The sequence below is a fragment of the Boleophthalmus pectinirostris genome, unplaced genomic scaffold (assembly GCF_026225935.1).
Source record: "Boleophthalmus pectinirostris isolate CB_2022bp ecotype Guang Dong unplaced genomic scaffold, ASM2622593v1 HiC_scaffold_3, whole genome shotgun sequence".
NCBI classification, from domain to species: Eukaryota; Metazoa; Chordata; class Actinopteri; order Gobiiformes; family Gobiidae; genus Boleophthalmus; species Boleophthalmus pectinirostris.
This window is the reverse complement of record NW_026571299.1, coordinates 39,207,978-39,233,581: the sequence shown is the minus strand read 5'-3', so window position 1 is coordinate 39,233,581 and position 25,604 is coordinate 39,207,978. Positions and strand designations below refer to the sequence as shown.

The 25,604-nt window shown below is 38.1% G+C and overlaps 1 protein-coding gene across 1 annotated transcript in view; it reads right to left on the bottom strand.

The window, feature by feature from the left end:
- The window catches only part of col2a1b (collagen, type II, alpha 1b), a 31,040-nt gene extending 5,704 nt beyond the window's left edge, over positions 1–25,336 (bottom strand). The window contains exons 1-42 of the mRNA XM_020936903.2: positions 25,061–25,336; positions 22,489–22,704; positions 20,484–20,500; positions 20,188–20,220; positions 18,680–18,712; positions 18,390–18,443; positions 15,856–15,957; positions 15,303–15,380; positions 13,724–13,768; positions 12,894–12,947; positions 11,654–11,707; positions 11,234–11,287; positions 11,101–11,154; positions 10,971–11,024; positions 10,781–10,825; positions 10,644–10,697; positions 10,242–10,286; positions 10,088–10,141; positions 9,715–9,813; positions 9,584–9,628; positions 9,341–9,439; positions 9,100–9,153; positions 8,916–9,023; positions 8,768–8,821; positions 7,785–7,883; positions 7,086–7,139; positions 6,619–6,717; positions 6,471–6,524; positions 6,226–6,279; positions 5,895–5,948; positions 5,723–5,776; positions 5,600–5,644; positions 4,946–5,044; positions 3,885–3,992; positions 3,745–3,798; positions 3,598–3,651; positions 2,480–2,533; positions 2,320–2,373; positions 1,936–2,043; positions 1,773–1,826; positions 1,610–1,663; positions 1,196–1,357 (exon numbers count right to left, since the gene is read on the bottom strand). Coding sequence (XP_020792562.1) covers positions 1,196–1,357; positions 1,610–1,663; positions 1,773–1,826; positions 1,936–2,043; positions 2,320–2,373; positions 2,480–2,533; positions 3,598–3,651; positions 3,745–3,798; positions 3,885–3,992; positions 4,946–5,044; positions 5,600–5,644; positions 5,723–5,776; positions 5,895–5,948; positions 6,226–6,279; positions 6,471–6,524; positions 6,619–6,717; positions 7,086–7,139; positions 7,785–7,883; positions 8,768–8,821; positions 8,916–9,023; positions 9,100–9,153; positions 9,341–9,439; positions 9,584–9,628; positions 9,715–9,813; positions 10,088–10,141; positions 10,242–10,286; positions 10,644–10,697; positions 10,781–10,825; positions 10,971–11,024; positions 11,101–11,154; positions 11,234–11,287; positions 11,654–11,707; positions 12,894–12,947; positions 13,724–13,768; positions 15,303–15,380; positions 15,856–15,957; positions 18,390–18,443; positions 18,680–18,712; positions 20,188–20,220; positions 20,484–20,500; positions 22,489–22,704; positions 25,061–25,148 — 2,907 coding nt within the window. The 5' untranslated portion in view covers positions 25,149–25,336. The remainder of the gene's footprint in view (positions 1–1,195; positions 1,358–1,609; positions 1,664–1,772; positions 1,827–1,935; positions 2,044–2,319; positions 2,374–2,479; positions 2,534–3,597; positions 3,652–3,744; positions 3,799–3,884; positions 3,993–4,945; positions 5,045–5,599; positions 5,645–5,722; positions 5,777–5,894; positions 5,949–6,225; positions 6,280–6,470; positions 6,525–6,618; positions 6,718–7,085; positions 7,140–7,784; positions 7,884–8,767; positions 8,822–8,915; positions 9,024–9,099; positions 9,154–9,340; positions 9,440–9,583; positions 9,629–9,714; positions 9,814–10,087; positions 10,142–10,241; positions 10,287–10,643; positions 10,698–10,780; positions 10,826–10,970; positions 11,025–11,100; positions 11,155–11,233; positions 11,288–11,653; positions 11,708–12,893; positions 12,948–13,723; positions 13,769–15,302; positions 15,381–15,855; positions 15,958–18,389; positions 18,444–18,679; positions 18,713–20,187; positions 20,221–20,483; positions 20,501–22,488; positions 22,705–25,060) is intronic.
- Positions 25,337–25,604: the final 268 nt, after the last annotated feature.

The window sequence follows — 25,604 nt, the reverse complement described above, 5'->3', positions numbered from 1 at the left end:
ATTTTATTGTCCCTGAAGAAAAATCTGTCTACCGCATTTGACCCACTCAGCCACTGTGCTGCCACTTAACTTCAATTGCATTCCTCTGCATAACTATTTGTAGCATCCAAACTACTATAGAGCCATTTTGAGTTTCTCAAGCTGTTATATCATTTTGGCAAATTTTTTTATTTATGCCTTGTGTCGGTTGTTTCACCAGAGTTTTATAAGTTTAAGATGGACATATCAACATTGATATAATGTGACAGCAGCAGAACAATCTGACACATGTCCAACGGTGCACTAGTAAAATACCCCTGATCATAACCAAGAATGACTCAAACCATGAGTTTTGATGGGATGATTGATCATATTTATAACCTGCGGCAAGACATTGGAAAGGTTTATTTAATGTGTTTCTAATGGATGTGTGTACAGTAGACTGTCCACCCTGTGTCACTGGACCCTTTCTGTCATAGGTCCTGCTCTGCAATTGCAGTCTCTGATGGACACTGATGGAGACTGTGGCCCATAATTGCACAAAGTGGCTCTTAGGCCTGACAGACCAACCGAACAGTCAATGCACCAATGACAAAACAAACACATTTAATGGTTTTATCACAGAATGGTACACGCCTTTGTTCACCCCCCACTGAGGCCACGCCTGGCCTGCACCAGTGTCTCACATTAGATGTTTGGATCACAACTTTGTGTTAGAGCTATTGCATTACTGAGTAAATTCAATTTTAAGATCGTAACATTACAGTAGATTGCACAAGAGGAAGCCCAACAACCTTGTCAATAGTGTCTTTGTATGTACAATGACAAATACAGCAATTCTCTTTAGGTGCTGCAAATCCACCTAAATGTGTTTTAACCATGTTTTTTTTATTTTTATCACAACACAAGAAGCTGAAAATTACTCATTTGAAAATGTGAATATTATATTTAAACATCAGTATCTAAAGTCTAGCATATGTAAAAAAGAATAAAAACACTTTGTTTTGAAATATCATATAAAATATCATAAGTCTGGACACAAATTTTGATACACAATATTGCGGTTGTTGACATATTCTTCTGACATATTTAATCTGCCAAAGCATTATGAAGAATGTGTGTTTTCAAGATTGAATTACTGCTTAATTAACCAGTAAAAACTCTAAACAATACTGTTTGTGTTTTTTTCCAAAATCATACTGAAAAGAATACATACTGGAGGCCCATCTTCTCCTGCGTCTCCCTTCTCTCCAGGAGGACCAGCCGGACCACGGAGCCCGGCATCACCCTGACGACCAGGAGGACCACCATCTCCTCTCACTCCCTTAGGTCCATCTTTACCAGGAGGGCCAGCAGGACCAGCAGGGCCAGGGTTACCCTACAGGAAATAAGAAAAAGCAAATTAAACCGAATAAAAGCTTAGATGGCAGAGTGATAGCATTTCTTAACCAAACATCAGTTCTCTGTATATTCTATGACATGGCAAGGAACACATTAACCAACATTTCAATGTGATAATTAGCTCCGAGGCTCTCTGTCTCTTCCTGCACCTGCTCTTTGATCATCAAACACTATATCACTACAACAGGGGCGGTAATCTTAAAAGTGCAACCTTGTGAGTGGAGCTTACATTGGGGCCAGGAGGTCCAACGCGTCCAGCGGCTCCAGGGAAACCAGTGGCACCCTGGAATACAAGGGCAGTACTAGTAGTTTGTTTTGTTCCATGTTTATTAGCCAATGAATTTATGGTTTTGTAAAATAACCATAAAATAACAATACATTTAAAAACTTACAGAAGGCCCTTGAGCACCACGAGCACCTTTAGGTCCAGTAACACCAGTGGGACCCTGGAAGAGAATAAATACATTATTATATGTATTTTAATATATAACAAGATAATATAAAGAATTATCTAGGAAAATTTAAGTATTAAAAGTCCTTTTGTGTTACACTTACAGCAGGACCAGGGGCACCAGATGGTCCTTGGGGTCCAGGGGCACCAGCATCACCCTTTTGTCCCGACTCTCCCTGTTCTCCCTTTATTCCAGGCTGACCATCAGCACCCTATGAGGAAACAACATGGCATGTTTTAAACAAATGATTCAAACTGTGAATTATTAAAGGTGTCTCTCTAAGCTTCACAGACAGTTAAGTTGTAAAGCAAAAGTCAATCTGTAGTTGTTTGTGTGTTTGATATGTACCATGATGTTGTGACCTGTTGTGATCTTAGTATATACTTTTAATTTTTATTTTAATTGGCAGATTGAATATGTGTATCTAGTGTTTAAAATGAACAAATTAAGAGATTTAACTATTTTTATTTACTCAGCTGTTACTTACAGGAGGTCCAGCAAATCCTGCAGGCCCAGGGGGTCCAGTCTCACCTCTGTCACCCTAGAGAAGATAAATAATAAGTAACGGTGAGTCGTTTGAGATTACAAAATGTTTAATGGTAAAATTAAGTGATGGGACAATAATACAATAATATAATAATACACACAGGAGCACCGCGGGCACCAGGAGCTCCAGAAGGACCAGCGGGACCAGATTCACCCTGAAAGACACAGACCATTTTAAACACATTGCACACTGATATGACTGTATTGCAGTTACAAACAGCTGGACACATAAGGAATGAGGTATACTTTTAGACATGTAATTGTATATACATATTGCCAATTAACCATGCTATTTAAATTTACATTAACTTAATCTTTAAAGGTTGTATGGAGGATTTTTTTTGTTTCAAATTGTCAATGATAGCATTACAGAGATGCAGTAGCCTTGTAATTATGATGACCAAAAAAAAGAGAATAAAAATTCATCAACTCTGGACGTGGTGGGGCCAGCTAAACATTTGCCAATAGATAACGAGACTGCCTCGTTATCTGTTAGCTGATAGGCTGTCAATCAAACTCCCTACGTTTCTAGCGTAACTGACTTGCCTGCGCGCTGCCATTACGTGGTTTACGCACGCCTGTCACGCAGTCCACAGACACACAGACGCTGTTTACTCCACCAACGCAACAGTTCTTAGCGGCTTTTTTGACCTATATCTTCCTTGCAGTTAGCACAAAGTTTGTTGCAATGGCGACAAGAATCCAGGAGCAGTTAGCCGCAAAAGAAAGTCCGTTTTTGAGGTCGCTGAAAGAAGAAGACAAGGGGAAAAGCAGCGAAACCAAACTAAGGTGATTCTTGGAGATTCATTCCAACGATGGCACGACTAAAGCAGACGAAGGGTACCGCTCCCCTCTCCGCTCCGCTTTTCCCCCTCCTCCTCCTCACTTCTCCGCGCACAAAATGTCCGCGCACCCCCTCCCCCCGCTCCTCACTTCTCCGCCTTGCCTAACCAGCCCTGTAGTCAGTTGTTTACAAGTCATGTGCAGCGATGAGTACTTGTTTTCTAGAAACAAACCTGTTTCTGGCGTAAGGAGGAGGCGGGAGGAGGCGTTTCTACGTAGGGAGCTGTGGGGGAGGGGGGTGGTTTCACGCATGCGCAACATTTGAAAAATGACAAATTGTCACTGGATTTCTCATTCCTTGGAAAATCCTCTATACAACCTTTAAGAGATGTACTTTTTTATGTTCATAGAAAGACCCCTGTCCTCTAATACGTACCTTTTCACCATTGGGACCACCAGGGCCAGGAGGACCAATGGGTCCAGTGAGACCCTAAAATATAGATTAGATTGTGTGATAAAACAAGAGACCAATCTGAAAACAATAAACATAAACTAAAATAATTTTGTGTAATATAGGACTTACTCTAGCGCCATCTTTACCAGCAGCACCCTCTGGTCCTTTCTCTCCCACATCACCCTACAGAGAACAAATTCATCAGCTCACAGATAGAGTCTACTTAATTCTGAGAAATGCAGACAAGTGGAGTGATATTCATAACTCACTCTATCTCCTTTGGGCCCCGGAATGCCAGCTCCTCCTCTCTCTCCAGGCATGCCTTGCAGGCCAGGGGGTCCCTGAGCTCCTGCAGCTCCAGCAGGTCCAATAGCTCCCTATTTATAGAGAACAAATACATGAAGTGCCATTAACATAGCAGTGGGATACAGTATTTCCTTTTTGTTAGAATTCTTTGACTGGTTCACAAACCCAAAACAAGGTCTGCAACAGATGTGCTTGTAATTTAGTTGTAATGATTGTCTTCTCTAAGAACTATAAATATCATTATGCTTTAGTCAATATGCATGTGTTTATCATGTACCAACTGCTGAAACAAATAAATGTGATGCCAACCGATACTTCACATTTGTACTTATCTTAATGTAGACTATGTTTTTGTACTTGTTTGTTTATAACCTTTTATTGTGCGTGTAATGGCATATTGTGAACTTACAAACGGTATTCTATTTATGTATTCTACAATCAAAAGCACATACCTGCAGCTGACATCTCTAGTCTTAAATGCCACAGCATCTCTTTCAGCTTTTATCATAAGCAGGTCCCAAAATCTCTTAAACCAGTTCATCCTCCCAAACTGTAGACTTATCCTCCTCCATCACCTCCACAGACATGTCAAATCTCTCCCTCCCACTATATTCCATTTGCCTGACCTCAAGGGAGAAAACCTATGAGAGGGGATTAAAGTCTCTGCAGATAACAAGGCCAAAATGGGAAAAGCTGTGACTTTGAGGTCTTTCTCTGCCCATGGTGTGGCAGCAAATTACTCCAAAGGTAAAATTTGTTCATCCTTGATAAGAAGCTCAGAGTATGGCTTGGCTGACCTGGGGGCTTCATACTGGGCAAATTGCAGCAAACCTCCAGCCCATGTTTTACTCTTGTCATATAAACTGATTTTTGGCTTCTACATTAGTTTAAGCATCATCATTAGAACATGCTTCATGCTAGATATTCATCCTGCTACTTTCTTAGACCTGGCAAAAGTAGTTTGGAAGTTAAAGTGTGAGTAAAGTGTGAGTAACTAACATAAAAACTGGACACTGCAGCCTACCTTTGGACCGTCGGTTCCAGGAGTTCCAGGCAGACCTCTGGGTCCCTGGAGACCTTGGGGCCCAGCTGCACCTCGTTCACCGGGGAATCCTCGCTCTCCCTGCACAGGAGCACAGTGGTCATCTGGACATGTTCCACAGCTGTTTATAGTGTTTATAATATATATAGTAACAAGCAGTGATGGGCACGTTACTTTGAAAAAGTAATTAGTTACACTTACTAGTTAACACTAACCCTAACCCAAAAAGTAACTGAGTAAGTAACTCAGCAGAGAAAATAACTCCAGTGGCATGAAATATTTATTAAATAGTGAGGCAGCTATGAGTCCTGCTGGGACCTGCACTCCTCTGTGAGTTTATGAATATAGTAAGAGCGCAGAGGAGTGATAACAGCCAGAGACAAGTCTTTTGTCTTTTGTTGCTGTCCAGTCCTTACTGAAGGTAAGCGCAGATTCACTGTGTGTTTTAGAGTGGATTTTATTCAGAGTTTTTATTGTATGAGTGACAAGTTGGATGATAGCTTCAATGAGTAGCTTCAGTAACAAACAGTAATGGTGTGTTGGTAACGGTAAGGATGTTATAATGATAGAAAAAAAGTAATTATTTAGATTACCCATTACTGAAAAAAGTACCATCACTGGTAACAACAGACTTACTCTGGGTCCAGTGGCACCAGCAGCTCCAGCTTCTCCAGGAACACCCTAAAATAATGATATGGACATTTTGAAAACCCATCTTTCTTTTGTGAAACTATATGGTCAAAGAGAAATGGTTCAAACCTGGTCTCCAGGTTTGCCCCCCTCACCCGGTGGGCCAGGAGGTCCAGGAAGACCCTGTGGAAACAAACATTTTTATATGAAATTATAAGTATCAATGTGACTTGACATAATTTCTTTTCTTAAATGCAATCAGTACTTTTCCCAGAGGAAAGACTGTTGCTGCCTACCTCACCTGGAAACCTGGAGGACCAGGCTGTCCCTGTTCTCCTCTTTCTCCAGCAGGGCCCTGCATAAATAATCAAAATGAATAACCCTTTGAACAAAAAACAGACATTCCTTCCTTGGTGTGTAAATAGGCAGTTTATAAGTACATGTTTTTTTTTCTTTATTATTGCTGAATAAAATCCTGCCATTAGGGAATATGGACATGTTTGTCTTTTTAAACAGAAAGATCTACAGTACAGTGGGGTAGAGAATGATAATACTGGGGTAAGTGAAAAGGGAGAAGAGGGTAGATCATATCATTTTTGACACAATGTAGAGTGGGATGAGTAGATACATACAGCTGGGCCAGGAGGTCCAGCAGCACCCGTCTCTCCATCTTTGCCAGGCAAACCCTGGGAACACAAATGTGATGTTATGAACTTGATAGACACTTTATTGCTATCAAAAAACTCTTGGCAAGTTACTCATATGGGTACTCACTGCTACCCCGGGAATAATTATACCAAAGAATAATGGACTAATCTAGATTACTGACAACACAAGCACTTCACCAATTAAATCAATTACAATTGAATGAACTCACTCTTAGACCAGGTGCTCCAGCGAGTCCTTTCTCTCCTGACTTTCCAGGTTCACCCTAAAGAAAACATTTAAAATATAATTTAAACATGATAAACCATTTAAAGTTGATGTCTTTTTCTCATTGAATCACGATGTAACAATTTACTCACAGTTGCTCCTTTGGGTCCAGGGAATCCCATAACTCCAGGCTGTCCACGGGCTCCCTGTGGGCCCGGAGGTCCAGGGCGACCGTCTTCACCAGCAGCTCCCTAGTGACCGAATGATGGAACATTTTCATTCAGAAATATTTTCAGTCAGAAGAAACCTACTGTATGCATTGTCAGTGAGATGAAGTAAAGTAAAAATCACACAAAAAGAAAAACATGTTATGATGAAACATGGGAATGACTCAATAAATGTTCTTGACACAACATATACATTTATTACATATGTTTATCAGTGTGTCTACAGTACATCTACAGTACTTTGTTTAAATAGTCATGGCTTATGGCAGTGTTTTTTTTTAACTGAAATAACACTGCATGATATAACTGTGGTGATAATATTCAAAAATATTGTTCTGAGCCCAATGTGACACTTAAATGTATTTAATTAAAAATCAGACAATGACACTTACTGACGGTCCCACTTTGCCCTGAGGACCAGCATCGCCAGGGCGTCCAGTTAGACCCTGTATGAAAAATGGGTTAGGGTGAACAGATAACAGTCAACAGATATCTATATGCAGAGAGAAGATACATGAATATGAAAGCATATGGCAATGTGGCAAATCAAAATCACACCTCTGATTTGCCATATGTGCAATAAAAATATTTTTAATGTGACATAGCAAAGGAAGAAACCTTCGATATGAATTAGCTGATAAGATTTTCATAATTTTCTTTTGATGCAAATTTCATTTTAAGATAAACATGCTTATTTAATGAACATATATTTATTCATTCATTTACTGTTATCTTCATCTTGGATATCTTTTGCCACTACTCTTATACATTTCTGTTCTGACAAAGCAATTTCCCCAGTGTGGGACAAATAACCATTTTCTGATTTAATCTTTTCTTCTTATATCTTCTTATCTTTTCTGACATACCAGACATAACAAAGCAGACTCAATGCCAGGCTTGGTACTTTGTTACAGTCTGGGGTTTGCTGTCAATAAACCAATATTTCTTCAGCAGATGAACATAAGGGAAGATATGTGCAATCTTAAATGTGTGTAATGGTATGTTTTCTGATAGTCAGTTTGTCATTGTTCTTGTGGCATTGACAGCTATATTTAGTTTAAAAAGGGGATTTAGGGATAAACAGCACTCACTCTCGCTCCAGGCAGACCAGGTTCTCCAGGACGTCCAGGGTCACCTCCAGCACCCTTAGGACCACTGGCACCCGAAGGTCCTCGCTCACCAGGAGCACCCTGTTTTAGAAACACACAAACAATACAGGAAGTGGCCAATAATTCTAAAGATGATGACATATGGATTCTCCAAGCACACAGGAAATTATCCTTCTCTGTTAAACTGTGACACACATTGACCCAGTGGAATGAGTGCATTAAACTGTGGCAGACTCATTTTAGTACAAATAAAAGTGTGAAAATGGGGACATTGGAAAATATAAATCTGCCAGTTGGGGCATGTAGGTCAGAAGTGTATCAGTAGCGTTTGCATTGTACTGCCACTCTATGGTCACTCATCAGTATTACAGCTTCCATGTAGATAGGGGTGTGTTACACAGGACAATAGATTTGTTAGAAAATTATTTGGAATGTCAAATTTCAGTATACAGAGAGATTACACACATTTGTATACTGTACAAAAGAACGGGTCTTGTCTTCTTGAGCTGCAATGGGTGTGACTGACAGCAAGGCTGAATAATCTGTTGCAGAAACACATGGACTATTTGCATCAAAACTAATGTGGCAGTTCAGATGGTGGAGTACGTGATTTTAGGCTTGTAAATTATTAATTGCAGAAGAAAGAGGCATAAAAGTTGCTACAATTGACAGAGTTGGCGGCGCTCAACTGCTTCACCTTGCCATCTGAAAAGTTGTTATAAAGCTGTGCATGTGCCCAAAAAATCTGTTAATTTGCCCAAGGATTTGAGAGAGCTAGGGAATACTTTTAAATATCTACTTCCTTCTTTTTTTTATTTTGTATCCTCCAGCATTTGGGCAGAAAGTAGGAGGGACATGCTCTTCAAGTTAGTGATCATCCAGGTAAAGCCTGTGTTGATAATGTATTAAGTACATCTTGTCTTCATTTAGGTAATTTCAACTATAAATCCATTTGTAATTCTTACCTTGGGACCAGGCAGGCCATCCTGACCAGGGAAACCACGGTTACCTGGGGCACCCTAAAAAACAGCATAAATCTTGATTTAATAATTGCTCTTTCTGTATGTGCTAGCTGCACAATACACTGTATATTTTGAGTCTTTTGACCCCTACCCTCTCTCCTGGAGGTCCAAGTGGCCCTGCTGCACCAGGTTCACCTCTGGGGCCACGCTTTCCCTCTTCTCCTTGTGGGCCAGGTGCTCCCTGAAGACCGGCTGGTCCCTAACAACACACACAAATTATTTAGTTAATTCTTCTACTTATTTTGGCACAAAACTATTTTTAAAAGGCCACTTACAATTTCTCCTTTTGGTCCAGCTTCACCCTTGAAACCAGGGATACCTGGATCTCCCTATGCAGTAACAAACACATATACATTTATGCATTAGAATTACAATAAACACAACCTTCCTAAACAGAGGAAGTAATGAAATATTTGGTCATTTTGACCAAGAACTCAATGATCTTTTTTTGAAATGGAACAATATATACAGTATACTGTATGGTCTACTTGTTTAAATTTTTCAGTCTGGACATACCGAGGTTCCTTTTGGTCCAAGAGGCCCAGTGGCTCCCTGAGGCCCAGGAGGTCCACGAGGTCCTGGGAAACCAGGGGCACCAGCAATACCAGGAGCGCCCTATATATAAAACATATACAAAACAAATATCACATTATTGTCCGGTTCGGTAAATTGATAAACATACAGTATTAAAACATACTGTGTGCACTAATAGGTTTACAGCTACAACAAACAAATCCCACTGGTAGAAAAATAACTTACAGCTGATCCTTTAGCTCCAGGAATACCATCAGTACCAGGATTGCCCTGCAGTGATGAAGAAACATATCTTTAACACTGTATATTTGTATATATTATGTATGTAAATGTGAAATATATTTAAAGTAACTTACAGAAGCACCAGAAGGTCCCGGTGATCCAGGAGTACCTGATTCTCCCCGAGGTCCTTGAGCACCCTCAGGCCCACGAGCACCAGTAGGACCAGCTTCTCCCTGGACACAACAATAATACATTAAACTTGAAAAATGAAGAGTCACTTTCAGATGCCTTTTTATTTTTTTATTCAAAACATTGAGGATTTTCAAGTATGTACAGAGCTGTGGGTGAGGACAGGTTATACGTCCAAAAATTATTTCTTTAGGACTTAATATTATTGGATTACTCAAACATGTATGAATCAATCAAAATTGTGGAGAAACAACCTCAACTTCATGAAGGTTGATTTGGTATATTATTTTTATATTTGTTTTGTTTAAAGTAACTCACCTTGGAACCAGGAGAGCCGGGGAAACCTGGAGCTCCAGCAGGACCCACGGGACCCTAAAAAAACACAAAGACTGATGTTATTAACATGTAAATGTTGTAATCAGTATAGGTATGAAAATTTTATTTTATAAGCATAAACATTCTTTCTACTCACTGGAGGACCAGCTGGACCAGGCAAACCGTCATTTCCACGTGCGCCCTGTATAATAGGAACACAAATTTTGAATCTACATAAATCACATTTTATTGCAAACAAAATGCGGTATCAATAGAAGTAGGTTAAAGAGTCAAATATGCACCCAGAATAAAGCAAATACACTTGTTACATTTGTGTTACTTGAGTGATACAATCAGGAGTCGCAGCATCTGCAGCTGATTCAGTGGTCACAGCTTTTATTTTTAAAATCTCATTCAGAATTCTGGCTGGCAATGATCTACCACAGATGGATGAATAGGTTTTCTGTTTTTTTGGCACTTAACTTTAGACAGGGAGATTAAAGAAACTGAGAATAATCTTGAGTTTTCAACTTCTCACAGATGAAAAGAGCATACTCACAGCAGCTCCACTGGGTCCGGGGCGTCCTCTCTCACCAGGCAGACCGCGAGGGCCCTGTTATAGTCACAAACAGAAGTGTGAGAAATAGAACCATGTTTATTCATTGTGTTCAGTTATATAATGCAACTGATACTGACCATTGGTCCAGGGGCACCACTCTCACCAGGAGCACCAGCCTCCCCCTGAAAAACACAATTTTATTAAAACTTTATGGTATACTCATAGTATAATGTGTTAAGTGTTTGATATATGCTAATTTCTCGGTATGAAAAGACGCATGTAAGAAGCTCAGACATAGTTGAAGTACTATTGGGGCAAAAGCCTTACCTTTGCACCAAGAGCTCCAGTTTCTCCCTTTGCACCATCAAGACCTGGATAACCCTAAAATGTTGAAGGAAAAGGGTAAAAAAAAATAGTTAAGAACCAAACACTACACACTGACAAAGGAAAATCTTACTCTGTGTCCTTTGATGCCAGGAAGGCCAGGGGTTCCAGGGAATCCACGGGCTCCCTTTAAAACAATAGATTATAAACTTTGCTTGCCTGCAATCAATATTATTAAATGAGGCTAATCAAGATTAAAGCTACACCTGAGGTCCAGCAGGTCCACGGTCACCAGGTTTACCAGATTTTCCAGCTTCACCCTGATTACAAACAGAACATTATTTCCCGCTGCTAAAAGGCTTTTATCCACACATGCTATGTTTGCTGCCATCTTGTGGTGAACTATTGGAATTGCAATATTATATTAGACCTAAAGAAGAACAAGAAATATTCCATCCATCCAAGAAATATCCCATCCAACAAGAAATATTCCATCCATACATAGAAAGTTCAACTATTTAATATCAATTCTCAGAATAATGGCATGTTTACTGCGGAAAAAGTGATTTATCCCCATGTTCTTTTAATGACATGTAAAATTATTTGCATCTACAATGATGCCATTACAGCAAAAAGTTACACAGTAAACAGATTACATGCTACATTAATGTTTGCTGATGACTTACATCATCTCCAGGTTTTCCAGAGGGTCCAGGGGGGCCACGCGGACCCATCGGGCCCTTTAACAGAAGAGAGAAAACAAGTCTAGGTGAGACACAATTACAACCACAAACCAATAGGGTGGCACTGCACGATGTAGCAGTCAGGATAAAATTTTTAACACATGACAAGTTCCAGTTCTGTTTTAGAGATTCCCACAGTGTGCCAAATAGGAGGTAAAAAATGGATTTCAACACATGCATGCAATTACCCTCTGAGCTGTGTAAGAGCTTGTAAGACAGAGCACTAAACTGTCATTAATAATTCATTTACAACATGAAATGGCCCAGACCAAATGTTTGAAACAGACTCAAGTTTCAATTGCTTTAATAAAATACAAAAAGAATCACAACACTAAATTAAACCCAAATTTAGGGCATACTTAATTCAAAGAGAAGTAGTTTCTATACATAATACATTTCCATGAACACAGTTTTTTGCCTTTTGTCAAAACAGTTTGGGCTGTCAGTTTGACTCTAGTGTTAAACTTGATTTTAATCTGACATAATGACTATAGTTAGGGGCCTTTGGAGATTAGCGCTGCAGTAGGGAGACCCAACAGTGTGTCCCACTGAGAAGATGGGAGGAGAGAATTAGATTGGATAAACTAGCATAAGAAATATGACTGATTTAGGGGTAAGAGTGAGTAATGAACAAGAGAAGATTTATTCCCAATAGATCTGAGAATACTTATGAGGTGTTGAGGGTTTAAAAAAATATATTATGTATGACCCCAAATGATGATCAGTATACGAACACCTGGTAAAACTAAGCTTTTTAACCTCAATTGTTAAGGTTAATCTAATAATTAATCCAAATTTAATAGTTTTGCCCTTGCTTACACATAGTAGATTAAGGTGGTCATTAATAAATACATTTTTTAAACAGAAAAGGTTATGTTCATATTGTCTTCTAAGAATTACATTGACAAGCACATTAAAATACCCCAATGGAAACTGAGACATATTTATATTTTAAGTTTTGTTTCCTTTTAATTACTAAGTTACTAGTAAGTTAAAAGAAAGATTGTTTAGTGCAAAAGTGTTTAAGGTGTCTAAAATCAGTATTAAAATCAGTATTAAAATTCACTGCAAATTCACAAGATTTACAATGAAAGGGTAAAAGAAAAAAAAAAAGTAACCCTAAGAGACCAGAGGGCAGTGGCCTGCACAAAGTGCAAAGTATTATTCTTCATATGATACTCACAGCTTGTCCGGGCTCTCCAGCTTCTCCTGGGTTACCTTGGAAACCTTGTGGTCCCTAAGATGTAACAAATATACAGTTAATAATTTATTCAAAAACATATAACAGCAAAAATAAAACAAAACATTAACACTCTCATGTTTAATATGTATTGTGCACATACAGAATTAAAGATACTAAACTAATTTATGTTCACTTCTGTATAAATTTACATCTTTTTAGAATTTAGATCATAGTCTGTCTACTGAATGCCAGAAAACAAGTTGAAACAAGTTGCTTGCCGTTGCCTACAACTTAATAGTTTTCCTGAGTAGGTGGGGCAACTGCAGGTAGAGAACAGAGCATCAGAGTGTCTAATAGTCAGGTGTGCTCTTGTGTGTCTGATTGGTGCTGTTGAAACAAGCCCCACAGCTGCAGGTGGGAGACAAGAGCAGTGCCCCCAGACTACAGGCCATAGTTAGATAGGACTGAGTACACATAAAACACAAGGAGGTTACTTTTGTCATTAAAGGATTTCTACTGTTTTTAGAACTCCTTCTAAGAAACATTGATTGAGGGAGCTGTAGTTGGTTCTCATTCAAATGTACGTAATGGTTCACAGGCTGTGTATAAACAAAGATATGGAAGATTGACAACCAGCACCTTTCATAGTGACAATATGTAACAAATTCTCCCAACCCATGCATTTTGGATGTGTCTCAGGTTGTTGGAGGTATTTGTATTTATTTTTTCATGAAGTTAAATATAGCCATTTACACATTGAATTTCAATGGCACTGCCACACCATTGACGCAAACTGCTTCTAAGATGTGTGAAATTTGCAGGATACTTACAGGTGATCCAGTGGGGCCAGGTGGTCCTCTGGGACCCATTGGGCCCTGAGAAAAAAAAAGAGACAAGATACAACATCAGGAGATCTGTAGGTGCATCATCTATGCTCCAAACACACAAAGTCCAGAAGCATCACTGGTATTTTCAACAATTATATCACCGGGGGAAAATGAAGGTCTTGTCCACATGGATATTGTCGGAACCTATTAAAAGGATCACCTGCCTTAGCCCAGAGGTGAAACTTAAGCTCAGCTTGTCAAATCCATAAATCCTTCGAAATTCCTCACTGGCATACAGACTGTCTCAAGCTGCCTATGACTCTTATTTTTTTGTTTAAGTAACCTCTGTTCCTCCTGTGGTGTGTTTTGGAGTGCAAAGGTCACTAGTGGCAACCTAAACAACTCTGAACTCTCCATGACTTTGCACATTGTGACATAGAACAAAATAACACATCTGCACCTGTCATTCTAAATTGAATTTTCTGAACTGTCTTTTATGTAGAGTGTTGATTACTGTTATGACATCTCTATTTGAACACAAATACTTGTTAGGGGCAATTATTGTGAATGCAATCTGACTGTAACATGTCAAAGTCATTCTTTGTGCATGACTTCTTATTGACCGTCTCAAAGGGTGGGCCAAATCCCTTGCCTGGTTCAATAATGAATGCATTTTTTTTTTTTTTTGAAGGCAAAAACGTTTAACTACTAGACTGGTAAAGCTCTGTCATTTTTATTTTAAAAATCTGGGCTAGCAGCCAAAAGCAGCATGCACTAGTGGGGTCATCAGGCGTGAATAAAGTGGTCTTTCAGTGGATGTGGGAAGTGTGCGACAGCAGCCAGACACATCTCAAATGTGGGTTTTTACCATCACAGCCTATAGCTGTGCACATGGACACATATAAGCTTCATACATCTGACTATGAGGCTTGTTTGACTGTTTTGGGTGGGTTTAGGGTTGGGGTCAATTCTGTGATGGGCTTTCACTGTGCAGATCTGCAGTAAATATGGGCTTTCTTTTGAAGGGGGTGAGCTCCTCACTGACGAATATGTAGAAGATGGGAGTAGACCACAGCTCCTGACAAAGATCAAATCCTTTTACTCTATTTCCAAATAAAACCTCCATCAAGGTGGGAGTGTGCCAAGATTCACTGCAGCTCCAAAATCCATCTCCCAGTGTGCTCCTTGTTGTGTCCCAGGCAAGCCTCTATGCCAACAGAGTTCTCCAAATGTGGTTCCACTGTTTATAAATATTTCTTGTATTCCCATTTGGAGGATTTATTTTCCAGTTAAACACTTCTCCAACAATAATTTTAAGGCTCCAAAATGGTGAAAAATACCCACAATAAAAAGGTTTCCTTATATAGGGCATCTCAATGTTCGTATCCTCTTCATCTTTATACATTCCATTCAGTGTTTTGTTTTTGATTCATTTTACAATGATTCCCACATAGGGCAAACACACTTCTTCCAAAAAACAACAACCAAAAAACAAAAAAAAAACAGTAGATTCCCACATCCAAGTTGCACAGTGTCAGTGCTGCTAGGGAACAGACTGGAGTTGGGGGTGATTAGAGCTCACCATTGGTCCTTGCATCACTCCCAGCTGGGCACCACCAGACTTCTCATCAAAACCTCCAGCCATCTGAGGAGCGAAGTTCTGTGGAAACATAGGAGGACATTAGAACAAAATAAAGGAGTGTCTCTGCATAAAAAACAACAACTATGAGACTTCTGAGGGTAAGCAATTCTGAGGGTAAGCAATCCATTCAAACTGCAAAATCAAAGATCTAGTGAAAAGAAACATATGAAAGTGGCCGACAATGTGCGTGTTTTCTTTGGAGTTTATTTATCTAAGTAGAAATTATTGCTTCTGATGAGCTGTGATGTTTGCAAAGAGTCTCGCCAGTAGTACACACAGCCAAAAATATGAGGACTTGGTAGATGTTTGTAGTTTGCTCACAAAGACCTGCTTGTTCTCACTGCAAATTATTCCTCCATGGTCTAATTCACAAAATGTATAGGCTTTCTGTCCCAATGATTGTTTTGTATTTTGCTGATTTCACAATAGGTGAAAGTGAGCCTATCCCTAAAGATCTTATAATACAAAGAAAATACAGACACCAGCTACTTACCCCACCAAGTCCGGGAGGCCCGTTAGGTCCAGGAGGTCCAGGGGGGCCAGGGTTACCGGGTGTGCCAGGCTCACCATCTCTGCCACGAGGGCCAGGGCTTCCCTGCAATTGACAGACGCCATGAACTTATAGAGATATATACTCAAGAATGTGATAATAAAATTCCAATGATTACTCCAGTTAGAGTAATTTGGCAAACATGCTGGTCAAATACTGAATAACAGCTTGTGTGTAAAAGTCTGATATACTGTATGTTAAAGCAGTGATGAAACAAATAATATCATACATAATGTGAAAATAGGTCTGTCATGATAACACATTTTGAAGTATGATGCACTGCTGAAGTAAATATAGATGATAAATGATAATATTAATGAATGACTGAATTCATTAATATAAATTTATGCAACTGACACAAAAACCCTAAAGCAGGACTATGCCTCAAAAACTTCTAAATCTACACTACTTAAAAAACACCAAACACTGCAATAAGTAGCAGAATGACACACTTTAGTACTTAGTTTGCGTCCCAAAACATGCTACATAGGTCTCAGGAAGAATAGCTGATGGCTAATGGAGGTCAATTAAATACAATCAATTTATCAATCAATATAGTCTGCATTTGTAATGAGTCTGATAGAGATTATTCATTCAACCTCCTACAGCTCAGATCGTATCATATAGGCAAAACCACAATTTCCCAATTGTGGAAAGAAAATGTACACACGATAAATGCTGATCTCCAAAATATATTATTCCAGCTTTCAGATATAGTATTGTATAGTATAGTAATTATCATGACAGGTCTATGTGAACATGCTAATATTTCCAGTACCATAAAAATAAAAATGCATTTTATAAAAAATGCATTTTACAGGTAAAGTAAGACAACAATTTAAGATCTTAACTGTTACTACAATATAATCATACTGAATGATAAACTGAAACTACCCAAATGGATAAATGTACTGTATAAAGCCATTCATAACACATTTGTGAATGGTTTGGGTATGGTACAAGGTACATTGTCTTCATCTTGTGACCTCTAGTGGTTGTACTGGTCAACATTAATGTCAGTAAAATCTAAACAAGACAGCAAAAACTAAAAGGAGAGCAATTTTACTTCCAATTTGATTATCTATTTATAGATTATAGATCATAATATTTTAGATTTTCACAAAAACATTCAGACTTATTTTCCCAAATGGCCATTTTTAGGTTTCAAATTTTACTTCCTAGTTGGAAATTGTAACATGACATTAGGGAATTCCATAACTGTTACCCAGAAAAACTCTTCTAATGTAATCATGTTTAAAGTATCATTAAAAAAATAAAATAAAATTCTGAAGTGTAAAAGCTGTATAACTTTTGGATAGAATTCTCCCATTGATGTCATCAATATATTTGAACTCTACTTTCTGTCATTTTCAATTTTGTGTGACAGTAACAGTTAAAATGTAATGATGCAACAGAGCTCTTAAACTCATTTTAAGACATCTGCTTCTACCAGCACACTAGAAGTAAACTAATATTTTATTCCAGAAGTGGCTTGTTGAGGATTTATCGGTGGCCCATCCAGCATACCAGTGTGCAAGTAGTGACATATTACCCTCTGAGGGAATTTTGAACTAAGAATGTGGTGAAAACCAAAAGTCTTCTTATGACAGAAAAATATAGGGCTCTATGTAAATATTATGCATATAAATTAGCTACACCATGTAAATTACTGAGCCTGCAGCCATTACCTTGTACATGTCTTGTTAGATTACATTGATGATTAAAGTCTTACATTTTACACAGCATTGGTTTATATAATGTGATCGTAAAATCAGGTAAATCACTAGGAAAGGTAGAAAGGAAAGCTCAATGGATACAGCATGTTAACAGGGGAAGAAAGGAAACTATTTTTTGACAAACTTACCATAATTGTAATTGTAATCATTGTAGCTCAAACATTATGACCATGACTTCTCTATGTCCACAGATATGAGGTAAACATGTTCAAATATTGTATTTACTGAAAATGTAGTTCTTTTCTTAATTACTTAATGGATCCATCAGAAAGCAAAATTAGCCTCAGATGAGTCTCTCATTTAGGTTACTTGTTCTAACTCCTAAAACTAGTTGAAAATAAATTGGATCCTCTGAATCCTCAATACTTAAACCTCAGCACCAGCAGCCAATCATGAATGAGTGATAATGCAGCTTCTGCAGCTCAGTTAATTAACTCATTTTGAAACCAGCAAGTACAAGCTAAGCTACATATCTAAGAGTATATTTGTAGCATACAAGGGTTGTTATGGGAAGTGACATTTGAAAGTAAAGACCTATACATCTCCCTAGCAATATTAATCTGAAGTAATACAACTTTTACATTAGCACACATTCTTCTACCTTTCTTTAATTGTATAGGCTAATACTAATGTTTCTACTAATACAATAACTGCACTATCTATTATGGCATATGTCACATATAAATGTTTATTGGTGAAAGTCATCAAAATTTCAGTTTTGGGGGGACATTTACAACTCACCTTCTCGCCTTTGTCTCCTCTTGGTCCGCGGGGTCCTTGCTCTCCTGGTGGGCCCTAGTTCAAAGCCAAAAAGACTTCAGTACATGTCCTCAGGTGATACTGCCTCTATTTAGAGCGTCAGAAACAGCTGTAATCTGACAGCTTTTATGTCAGGCCTATTTCCATTTCCTATACAGCCTCAAATTATATTTTATACTTTGACTCAGCCTCTACCTTGAAACAGAAAGAATTCTCAAGAAAATAAATAGTTTATTGAATGGATTACATGAAATGCTGAAGGCAATGCATACCATTGGGCCAGCTGGTCCTCTTGGTCCTACAACCTGTAAGTGTGAAAAAGAGAATGTTTCATACAAAATTCATTACATTAAAAGAAAATAATATTACACAATAGTGAAATATACAGTCCATGTTCTTTACAGTAAGCGTACTTTTTATTATTTAAAGTGTAGATCTCTAAGCCTGTTTCATTAGAGGGGAGGGGTCTTGTTTATTGCTATACTCTTTAAACAAAGGCGTGACTGACACATACAGCAAACAAAAACAAGGGCACATTTCCTTCCTTATGTGTCTTATCTTAAACATTTACAGGTGCAGCTATAATGGCAGCTTGAGGGTCTTTATAGAGCAATTGTAAACAAGTTGTATTATACTTTGCTGTCTTCTTGAGGACCATGATTTTTCTGTTCTTTTATTTTGTCTAGTAAAAGTTTTGAGCTTCTGCAAATAATGAAAATAAACTGAATTTTGAAGATTCCAATTCAACAACCCAATACTTTCTCATAAATATCAGTGAGATTTCCACTATGTAACGTTTGGCATATGAAGCACCTCATGATATTTATGCAAGAGAAAATTCTTTATAATGACTGCTTTCTATTGTGTGTCTATGTATCATATTTACTACACATTTTTAATAACGTCTATCTCACTCAAACTGCATGTACTACTGGTGGGATGTAAGCTCTTTCAAGTGGTACTTGGGCAGCTCATCAGTTTGTGGATTTGCCTAATTTAGAATTCATCTAATCTACTATTTGTCCTCCTTTGGATGCTTTATTGTTTAGAACTGCAGTGGAAATAATGTAGACCTGGAATAGTCCTGTAAGGAGGCCTGTAGGCCTGTTAAAATCTGGTGGTACTTGCAAAGACAAATCTTTTCTTTAGTGGTACTTTGTGCAAAAGGTCTGAGAGGTCTATTTTCAATCATTTATATCAAGCAAATCCTGTAGTAGGACATTTGTTGTCGTTCATTTTAGATTACTGTGTGTAAAATATGTTTTCATGTTGCATGAATGTGCAGCTGCCCTATTATAACTTTTTTAAAATTGTAAATCTAATAAATGTATGTAACTCATTTGTTCCAAGTGCTGTACTTGATCTTGGACCATGACTGAGAAACATGTTTTAGTTATAACTGTTAGACCTGTATTATTGGTTCCTCCTTTCCTTTACCAGAGTGATATTGCAACATTACAGACATACAAAGAGATAGTTATAGGTATTTGTTTCTGCCAAGTTTTTCAACTAAGTGCCAGATTAGACAAATTAAATGTCTTTGGAAATTCCTTTTATAAGGTTATATTACTCATCACAATACCTTTTGTAATGTATAGGTGATATCCTTAAGGCTTATTTTCTTTCTCAAATAGCACTTTTTACAATAAACTCTCTGGTGTAAATGACATTAATATGAACTAAGATTTCTTCAATTCTCTTTCATTGTACATTATTTGCCTGGTCTTCATTTATCTTAGTGAATGAAAAAAAAAAAAAGACAACAAATTTGAAAACTTACATCAGTAATATCTCCAGGTTCACCTTTTTGCCCCTGTAGTAAAAAATGTCAAAACAATGATATAAATACCACTATTAACAACAGCATCATGGATATCCAAAGAGTATTATTATCCCACTATATGACGCAGGAAGCAACTATTATTGAGGAGGTTCAATCACATCAAAGTCCCATTTAAATCCGTAAACTACAGGACTCTACTAATAGCTGATAAGGGCATAGTGCAGACAGAGGATAATAGCACCTGTCTTAATTTCACAAACAAACCATGCACAGCTATGTTTCTTTTGACTCACCTTAGCACCTGGGACTCCTGTAGTGAGGGAGAAAGGAGGAGAGAGAAACCACCGTTAGCCTTTATGTTTCGGTGCACAAAACATACAGTACATAGTCTTGCCTCATATCACAGTTTTGGCAAAGTTTTGAATAATTTCTGGATTACTTATTAATTGTCAGATGCACCAATACAATCCATTAAATGTTCATACTGTTCAGGGGTCTCATTTATAAAATGTTAAATTGTAGGTACAAACAATGCACACATTTTCACAAACTTCCTAAAAACTTGCTCACTGCTTTCTCTCAAAGCACAGATGCACTCTCTCATGTCTGTCTTTTTATAGATCATAATATTGAAAGTAGCATGGGTAACTTTTTTGTCCGTATGCACTTCACATATGCACCATTATAATGTATAACTTTACATGGAATTCTTACCAAACATGTACGTATAGACAAAACACAAACTTCTTCTGAACTCAGATCTTTGAAAACCCCGATGCACAAAGTTTTTTGACTGGACCGCATATTTCCATGTCATTATTTATAGATGACAAACTTTCATGGAAAGTCATATATGTAAAATTTTTACATGTATGCACACTTTATATATGAGACCCTTAATCAGCATATTGCTATTCTAGTACCTAAATGCCTGTGTGTTTTGGGACAGTGTTGGTTGAATAGCCATGTCAAAGTAATAGAATTTGCAATTAAAGCAGATTAAACAGAATGAGCAAAGGTGCAGAGATGGTCAATTGTAAATACATTTTAACATCTCATAAGGTCAGAATGTGAAAACTAGAGTTGCATTAAAGGGCCAATATTACACTATTTTTTGATCTATGTTATAATGTTGTTTAATCATCACAAACATATCTAGAGTTGTGTGTGAATGAAAGAAAACACAACTCCAGGTATGTTTTTGATAGTAACAGCATTATGATGTTTAAAGCTCACAAGAGTAAATTTTGCATAATATAGGACCTTTAAAAGCCATATTAGCAAACAGAATTTCTAGTGTATTAATTGTTCATAAGTGAAAGAAAAAAATCTATGTGAAACAGCTTAATATGAATGCATAAAAGCATCTTTGAAACATGTATCTACACGAAGGCAATGTAAAACAGTGACACTTCTGATTTTAGCCATGCTCCTTGGCCCATTTTTGTTGACATTTCCATGTTGTTTGAATACTGGGGGCTCTGTGCATCAGACTCCTGTAACAGCTTTAAATGTCGCAAACAGCCCCTTTGAAATATCCTCTGTTCGGAGTTGGATAGTGCTCTACACAGAGAGGATATAGATGAGGCCTTGCCTGCTGGTATTTCCTTAATCATTCCCACATGTCTTCATGATACTAAAGAGTACCACTGAGTATTCAAACAAGATGGGGCCAAGGTAAAACCAGTTATGAAAATATAAGGCGGCGGTGGCACTGGGCTGAAATCTCTTTAGAAGTGCCATTGTTGTTGTGTTCTCATCATGTGTTGCTTTGGGGATAGTCAGCTGTTAATTGATTATTTGGAAAGGTGTGACATTGTACTAGAGAAGATAAAACTATTCAAAAATGATACCAGCAGTTGTTGTGTAACATTGTTGTGCCAATTCCTGTATAATATAATATCATACCATATCACACAAATGAATACAATATAATATACACACAAAATGAATGTTCAGATATTGTTTTGGTGTCTATGGTTTTAAACTAGTCAACCACAGCATGTGTCCACTGCTGTATCGATTTGAAACATTGAAACATAATGAGATCTGATCATTCTAAATTTGATTTTCTTTTGAATGCATATTCTAAATTCAAAATTTGATGTGATAAATTTAAATAATATATTATATAAATATTAATAAGCTGGTTTACTTAATTTGGTCAACAATGTCAGAAGTATTATTATTAGATTTTACGTAACAAGAATATAAACTATAATACATTCCTCTATCCACCAAAGAAACCATGATCGAACTGCAATTTATTTATGGTAAGTGTGATAAATAAATTACGACCATTGGGTGTAGATGGGTCAGCAGCGCAGACAGGACAACACTCTCCAAATGGGATTTCAGGTTTGGCACAGTCTTTGAGCTCCTCACAGACTATTTCATCACAAAGGACAGTGCCCGTGTCACACACACAAATGCGGCAGGGCTCAGGTTTCCACACATCCTTGTCGCTATAGCTCTGTCCATCTTGTGTACAGCTCAGCTCATCCTCTTCCGTCACTGTTTATCAGGCAAAAGACATTGTACATCAGACAACCTGTTTCTCTGGGAATGGATGCAAACTGAGGCAAAATTGTTTAACATTAATAGCCCAAATATGTACATTTAGCCATACAGTTAGTTTAACTGGCTTATGATGATAGCTGGTCTTCCCTGTAGTCATATTTTTCGTGAGAAAACTTCATTGTTCCTGGTCAGTGTCTTTGATTTATAATGGATTTAAAATGGACTGTAAACACTAGCATCAATATCCTTTGAAGGCTATGGGAGACACAGGTTTAATTTGAATTGACATGAACAACATTTGCTTTAGTCAACACAGATTGACATGATTATACTATAATAATACATGGTTTAAATGTATGTAGATCCATACAACAAAAACAAAACATACTGCATATGGAAGCTCTAGTTATTAACATAATATTTTCTTTTGTATTCTTTCCCCAAAATTCAAATGAATATCAATTATACAATAATAAAGCAACAAGGCCAAGTGAGTGCAGTCTGCATAGTCACCACCAGGAGTCAGTCTAACCTCACCAGATTAGAATCAGATGAGACTTGAAGCAACGTCCAAAAGTTCACACAGGTTAGTGAAGTGTGCCTGAACTCCTCCTTTGGTTAAATATAGGCCATAGAGTTTACATTGAGGGAGACAACCCGGCAACCTCATTTCTTTCATTGACAATGCTTTTACCAAAAATATAAATTTAAAACCATGGCTGAGTAAATATGAGTGGTTCTCAAAACTCTACTGTACAGGGGCTCAAATAACACGTGAATGCCTTACAGTGCCTGTACCTAAACAGCTCACAGTCTGGAGGTCTCATTAAGAGTCAATATTGAGAAAAATACTGTAGCCAAGTGTCACATGAAGATTTGATGCACCAAAAATTTGCCCCAAGCACAAGAGCTGCACTGTAAGTAATAATATTTCCTACTTAAGTTCAGGTATGCTGAAGCTAACAGCACCAATGAATGAGGTCTTTTTGGGCAAGCATAATGAGACAGTGTGGGCAACTTCACAAACTACTGCCTTGAGTAAACCTAGTCTGGAAAGGAAGGCCCAAACAAACACATCCAAAAATGTTGATTAATACTCCACCTGTTTAAAAAAAAGAAGATATAAAACGATGGCTAACTATTGAAATAGTACATTTCAACAGTTTAAATGCATCATGATATAGGCCTGTGTGACAAAATTATTTATAGTACGCATTTTCACTCGAAAAAGAGGTCACTGAGATTGGACGAGATCATAAGCAGAATTCACAGAGGAGAAATCTGTCTCCAGTTATAAAATAAAAGCTAGTATTATTTCTGAGGCCTGCATATGGGAGGGAGAAACCTGAGCCACTAGACCTGAGCTTTAGATGGCTACTTCTGCAGAGCCACTTAGTTTTCTTCTCTCCTCTTTAACAAAATGTGATGTAAAAGTTACCTTTCAGGAGCACTGAAAGGCCCAATCGATGTCTACTACACCCTGACTCTTTCTCAGTCTGGTGCAACTGTCACTACTTATTGGTGAACTTTTAAGCAGATGGAAATCCTGAAATCATATGGACGAATTCTGGCCCTAGACTACAGGCACACTTTCATTTTTTTAAGACTGTTGAGGCCAAAATAAAGTGAAAATCCAACTCCTTAATAACAATAACAACTCATTAATAAAATAACTAATCTATGGTTTCTATTGCCTGATAGCTATTGGTCCACTTCAGCACCTCTACAAGCAGGGATTCGCCTGGATGCCCTCTGACAGTAATGGAATGTGAACATTTTTGACTAAAGGCCCTTCAGCCTGACCACCTTTCACTTTTCCCTGCCCCCTACTCAATCACCAAGCGCCTTATGAAAATATGAAGTTTAAGGAGCTTCATTTTCACAGGTTTCTGACCCCTTAATTAACAAATAACGGCAAGAATGTTTATATTATGTTCAGTAATCATAATGCCTTTAACTTTATTCCGGTTGAGATAGATTAAAAAAAGGACAATCGCCATAATAATAAGTACTTCATATAATTCACACACGGGTCCATTTTCGTGCGTAATAGCTCCGCGTCCGTGACTTTTACGCACATTCAAGAGCGTGCATCTACTTAAATTTGCCACACACACGCACACGCACACGCACACACACACACACACAAAACTTTTCATAAACTAGAATAGATAAGGCCTATCTTAATTCAACTAAAAAGCTAAATTAGCCTGTGCGTAAATCTGTGCCACTCGAGGAGTATATCAAAGAGACAAATTTCTAGGAGCAGGTGCAAGTTCAAATATGATTTTCCGTTTATAGAAAAGACCACAACAGCCCGCCCAAACTGCATAAAATAAGATTCACTTACGGTCTTCTTGACATCTCACAATGGTTAACAGACAAACTTGTGATGCTACAAGTAGCAGTAAAGTCCTGGAATCCATATAGCTGAACATGTCTAAATATTAGACATGCAGGGCCCTTGACAGAGAAGACAAGGCGAGTGCAGCTTCTCTCGGGATTTAGTATGTGTCCCCAGTTAAAAAAGGCGAACCATTCGACACGAGTCACCCCTCAAACCCAGCGGAGAAATCCAGCGGCAGGACAGTGACCAGCCGCACAAACTCAGCACCGACCGCTTCAGGCCAGACGCTGTAGTTTTATGTTCCCGCTACCTTCAATGAATCTTCGGATATTTCCAAATAGCTGGCCGCCCTCTTACCCCCTGTCAGGCTGAAATATGAGCCCCGTTTCCCTCCCATTCTGTCTCCCAGGTTTCATTAAACTCGTCCCAGGCCACTCCTCTATCCACGTGCTCCAATTGAACCTACAAACTCAAACTTTTTAGAATATTTTGGGCGCCCCGCCCCCCACACGTCCCGTTCATCGAAAGCGTTATTGCCCCCAAACAT